Here is a 4,451-nt window from a genome sequence, read left to right as displayed (position 1 = left end):
GGGGGTCGGCGGCTTTGGTCTCTGAAGCACCTTTCAACCACAGACTGTCTGGGGAGATACAAGTGCTCAGGGGAGTCCCTGGTGGGGAAGACAGGATGAGGCCATGCGGCTGGGGGAGGGGGAGCAGAGTCTATACAGGGTGGGCGTCAGGTCCAGTCACTGCAGGTTATCTGCTAGGGGGCTTGGGGGCTGCCGCTCATCCTCTACCTTGCCCTTTCCGAGTTGGCCTGGCATAGAGGGGGTTCCTCTTCAGCCGCAGAGTGGACCAGATGCAGGGGGGTGGGGCAAGCTGGGACAGTCTCCAGCATGTCTCCGCAGTCTCTATGCAAAGGGGTTCAGTGGCCAAATTCAGATTGGGAAACACGATTGGACCAAGTAAAAATGGTTTCTCAAATGCAGGACTCCCTGGGGTCTCCATGAGCTCATCTGTTCAGTAATGGCGGGCACCTTCCTGGCTCCCCTGAGCAAGCAAGGACTCCTTCCCTGCAGAGCAGCTCCCGCAGAGCAGCGTGTAGGCCTGGCCTTCCACTAGCACCGAGCCCTACCCCCACCCCCACGGGCACTGGTGGGCTTGCCTGGCTGGCTGTGCAGCTCTCAGCCCTCTGGACTGGACCCCAGCCTCCCAGCTGCAGAAAACGCTCACCCAGGGTGGGGTGAGTCCAGCTGGGAGTAGCAGGGGACCCAGCTTGGGGTCTGTGGCTGGTCCTGAATCAAGCTGTGATTGCTGGCCAGCTTCCTGGGGGCAACCAGGACATCAGGAAGAGGGAGAAGCTGGGCACCGCCTGGAGGGCGGTGCAGCGTTGTGCTGTCCTGGGGGCTGGGCACAGCAGAGCAAGCTGAGTGGCCAGGAGCCTCCCTGGGTGTCAGCAGCAGCTGGGGCCCTGGGCCTCTTCTGGTGCAGGGCTGGGAGCAGTGGAGAGAGGAACCATGGCCCCAATCCAAAGATGGAGGCAGAGAAGTCTGCAGGGCAGTCTGGGGGACCCCACTCCCAAACCCTGCCTGTCTCCCTCCACCTCAGAAGGGCATGAGAGCCTCTGGTCCAGGAAAAGGACGCTTTATTTCCATAAATACTCCAGCTCTCACTCACACACCGACCCCGCTTCTGACCACAGAAGATGGATGGACAGATGGGAGATGCCCACAGGGGGCCCCTGCAGGGGCCAGTGAATGACAGAGACACAGAACTCCACGAGCCCTATGCCCCCCGCTTCTGGCATCACCCTCACACCCCACAGCCCCAGGAGGCGTGATGGCAAAGGGAGACCCCAGGAGGTGGAGCCAGGCTGGGCTCTCCCAACTCAGCCCCCTGAGACTGTGACCATCGGGCCACTCCGAAAGAAAAGCAGAGTCCAACCACACTCGAGTGCAAACGGCCGGGGTGCCTGTGCCACCCCACAGTCACTGGTCCTATGGAGGAGGTCTGAGCTGGTCCCCAGTTCCAGCATAGCTCCCCAAGTTATGGCTGGGCCTTCCCATAAGGCATAAGAGACAGGCGGGGAAGACCCCACCCAGGCTGGGCTCAGGGTGGGCCTGAGATCTGGCTTTCCCGACAGCCACGCTTCTTCCACAACCCCTAGGTCCTTTCTGGGGCCGTGCAACCCTGCCCTGCTCTGGGCTCCCTAACGAGGGTCCCAGCACTGCAAACCCTGGCCCAGCCTCCTGCTGGATTTGCCTCAGCCCAGGAGGGGGACACGGCAGGGAGGAGAGTCACTTGGGGGCCACAGGGGTGAGGGAAGAAGCACCAGGCCTGGGGGTATATGGCCACGGGGAACAAGGGGACACCCTTGGGGGCCACCAGAGCCTAAGCCCAGGCCGGATACCAGCTCCTTTCCTCCCCAGACCTCTCCTCTCCCAGCCCCTCTCTGTTCTAGAGGCTCCCCCAGGTTTCGGGCGGGGGGAACTGGTCCACATCCCCCATCTCGTTGTAGGTCTGGTCGCCCATGGTGAAGGTGAGCTTGTAGCGGAGGCGGACCTTCTCCTGGGCAGGGACGGAGAAGGCAGAGAGGGTCAGAGGGGAGAAGGGGCTGTGTCCCCCACAGCACCGCCCGGGTACGGCTACGTCCCTCACCTTCTGGGGGTTGGCAAGGAGCAGGACCTGGGTGATGGCTGAGGGGTGGACGATAGGGTTAAACGCTGGCAGCTCTGTGCCCGAGGGGGGCTGAAGCTTCACCTTCATGACCTGGAGATGGCAGGGCAGGACGGGTGCAGCTGGGCCTGCTGCTCTCCACGTTCCCCGAGGCACCAGGCCCAGATGCCAGCTGCCCTCCGGTGCTCCTGGGGCTCCGTTCTTTGTGCCCCTCTACTCCCATCCCCCAGCAAGGGAGGAAGACCCTGCCCCTTGCCCCTGGACAGCTGGCTCCCCAGAACCTGAGGCCACCTTGCCCTGCCCATTACCTTGGGGACAGCTGACTGGAAAACAATGTTGCGGATGGGCTGGGGGGCGGTGCTCAGCATGGAAACCACCACCACCAGCAGGTCGGAGCGTCCCGGCAGCGGGTCTCGGGCGAAGTGGAAAAGGACGCGGAAGCCATGCTGGTCATACACAGTCACGGGCAAAATGCTGCCTGGTGGGGAGGAGGAGGGCAGGCAACGGGTCTGTCCCAAGCACACCCCAGCCCAGCCCACATCAGGTGCTCGCTGCACTGCCAGGACCCTGGGAGGCAGCGCAGTTGGGTACGGACGTCTGGAGGGCAGGTGAGCCTCGTCTGATGGTGGAGGCAGCATGCCCATCCTGGGCAAGGCGCAGCTGGGTGCTCAGGCTGTGTGGCTGCTGCTTGGCATGTCGTATGACATGGGCTGAGTCTGGGGCGTGCTCTCATTGTGGCCCATCAGGCACTCGGGGCGTGACACCCTTGTCCCAGTGAGCTCAGGTGGACAGTACCTGGAGGACTGGCCGTTCAACCGTCTGCTCAGGGCCTGCTGCTCCCCCAGGGCCGGGAAAGTCCCAGGACTTTGTCACGGTTTGGTTTTGTAGTCTTGGGAAGACCCTGAACGAGTGTCCTGTCTTACCACTGTGAGAACCGCGGGGGCCCTAGGTCTGACCCTAAGAAGCCCTCTTGCCTGCATAACCCTGGAGCTTACCAAGTAGTTCTGTGACCGCTACGGGGCAGATGAGGAAACAGTCCTGGGAGGGGCAGGCCCCACCTGCCCACCTGCTGCCCAGCTGGAGCTCCTGCCAGGGGCCGCGCTACCCGCCCCGCCCAGCTCAGCCCTGCTTACTGGGTCTGATGGACTCCAGGGGCACAGTGATGTTGGCCAGCGAGAGCTCCATGGGCGTGGGCTGCTGTGGGGGCCCGGGGGGCTCCGGGCACACGGCGTGCAGGAGGCTGCTGGCTCCGCTGCTGGGGGAGCTGCAGCTGCTCTTGTTCTGCAGGTCCCGGAGTGTGAGGCGGGGAGCCGGCAGCTGCTTCTCCCTTGTGGGGGGCAGTGTGTTAACAAGTGGCTCTGGGGCTGGGAGATGGGGGCACAGGAGGCTGGACTTGCCGGCTCAGGCCCTGACCTGTCGCTCTCTCTGGCCTCAGGTCCCCAGACCTTCACAGAGGGCAGCTCCATGTCCTCCCCACAGCTGGCCCTCTCCAAGGTGTGGGAATGCGGGGGGGGGGATTGTGTAATGGGGTTCAAGCAGTCCCCTCTCCTCTGAACCCTGGCCTGTGGAGGACAGGTGCGGAGCCTGCCCCGGAACCTGCCATGTCCCAGGAGTAGCTGCTGGCTCCCCACCCATGCCACCAAGAGGGTCCTCACCACCGCACTTGCTGTGACTCCGGGGGCAGCGACTGCTGCAGGAGGGTCTTCCCCAGGAGGTCCAGGTCGGCGAGACCGCTGCTGGCTGGTAGGGCTACCTGTGCGGGGGGCCGGCTGTCCACACTGGGGGCTGGAGCAGGGCTTGGGGGCTCAGCACCATCTGACGACTGGGACAAAGAATGCAGGAGGGCTATCTGAGGTGTCAGGGCCACCCTGAGGGCCGCCCCCTTTCTGCAGGTGACATCCATGATGCACGGTGGCTAGGCCTGAGCGGAGTTCTACATTCCAGGGACCCAGAATGCCCCTCAAGAGAAAGGAAGTGGGAACCCCACCTACACCCCCAAGGCCGGGCTGCAGCCCCAGGGAGCCCCATGGGAAAAGCACCACTGGCTCTCTTCCTCCCTTATGGTGCCTCAGTCCCAAGGCCACCTCCACAGCCGTCTGCCCCTCCGCTGTTCTGCCAGGCTGCTTGTCCCAGGTGCCCTGCCCGACTGGACAGGCTAGGCTAGTTCCCAGCCCCTCCTACCTGGAAGCTGTTCCACCCGGCGCCTTCCAAGCTCGGGGCTGAAGGGGGTGCGGGGTCACTGAGGCCTGAGGGGACAGTGGACAGAGGTCAAGGAGCCAGACTGGCTGCACAGAAGCCAGAACCGGGGGGGGGGCATGTGCTAACTGGGGGGGTCCCTGGCTCCCCCCCCTTCCTGAGGGGGTTT

The 4,451-nt window shown here is 63.9% G+C and overlaps 1 protein-coding gene across 1 annotated transcript in view; it reads right to left on the bottom strand.

The window, feature by feature from the left end:
- Nucleotides 1-1,038: 1,038 nt before the first annotated feature.
- Nucleotides 1,039-4,451, bottom strand: part of GGA1 (golgi associated, gamma adaptin ear containing, ARF binding protein 1) — a gene marked incomplete in the record, with an annotated part of 27,037 nt that continues 23,624 nt past the window's right edge. Inside the window, 6 exon segments of the mRNA XM_027767358.1 lie at nucleotides 1,039-1,978; nucleotides 2,069-2,179; nucleotides 2,395-2,564; nucleotides 3,220-3,413; nucleotides 3,742-3,908; nucleotides 4,268-4,332. Coding sequence (XP_027623159.1) covers nucleotides 1,868-1,978; nucleotides 2,069-2,179; nucleotides 2,395-2,564; nucleotides 3,220-3,413; nucleotides 3,742-3,908; nucleotides 4,268-4,332 — 818 coding nt within the window.

Source organism: Tupaia chinensis, unplaced genomic scaffold, assembly GCF_000334495.1.
Source record: "Tupaia chinensis unplaced genomic scaffold, TupChi_1.0 Scaffold144197_1, whole genome shotgun sequence".
In the NCBI taxonomy this organism is placed as follows: domain Eukaryota; kingdom Metazoa; phylum Chordata; class Mammalia; order Scandentia; family Tupaiidae; genus Tupaia; species Tupaia belangeri.
The sequence above is the reverse complement of the archived record's forward strand: the minus strand, read 5'-3'. Positions and strand labels throughout refer to the sequence as shown.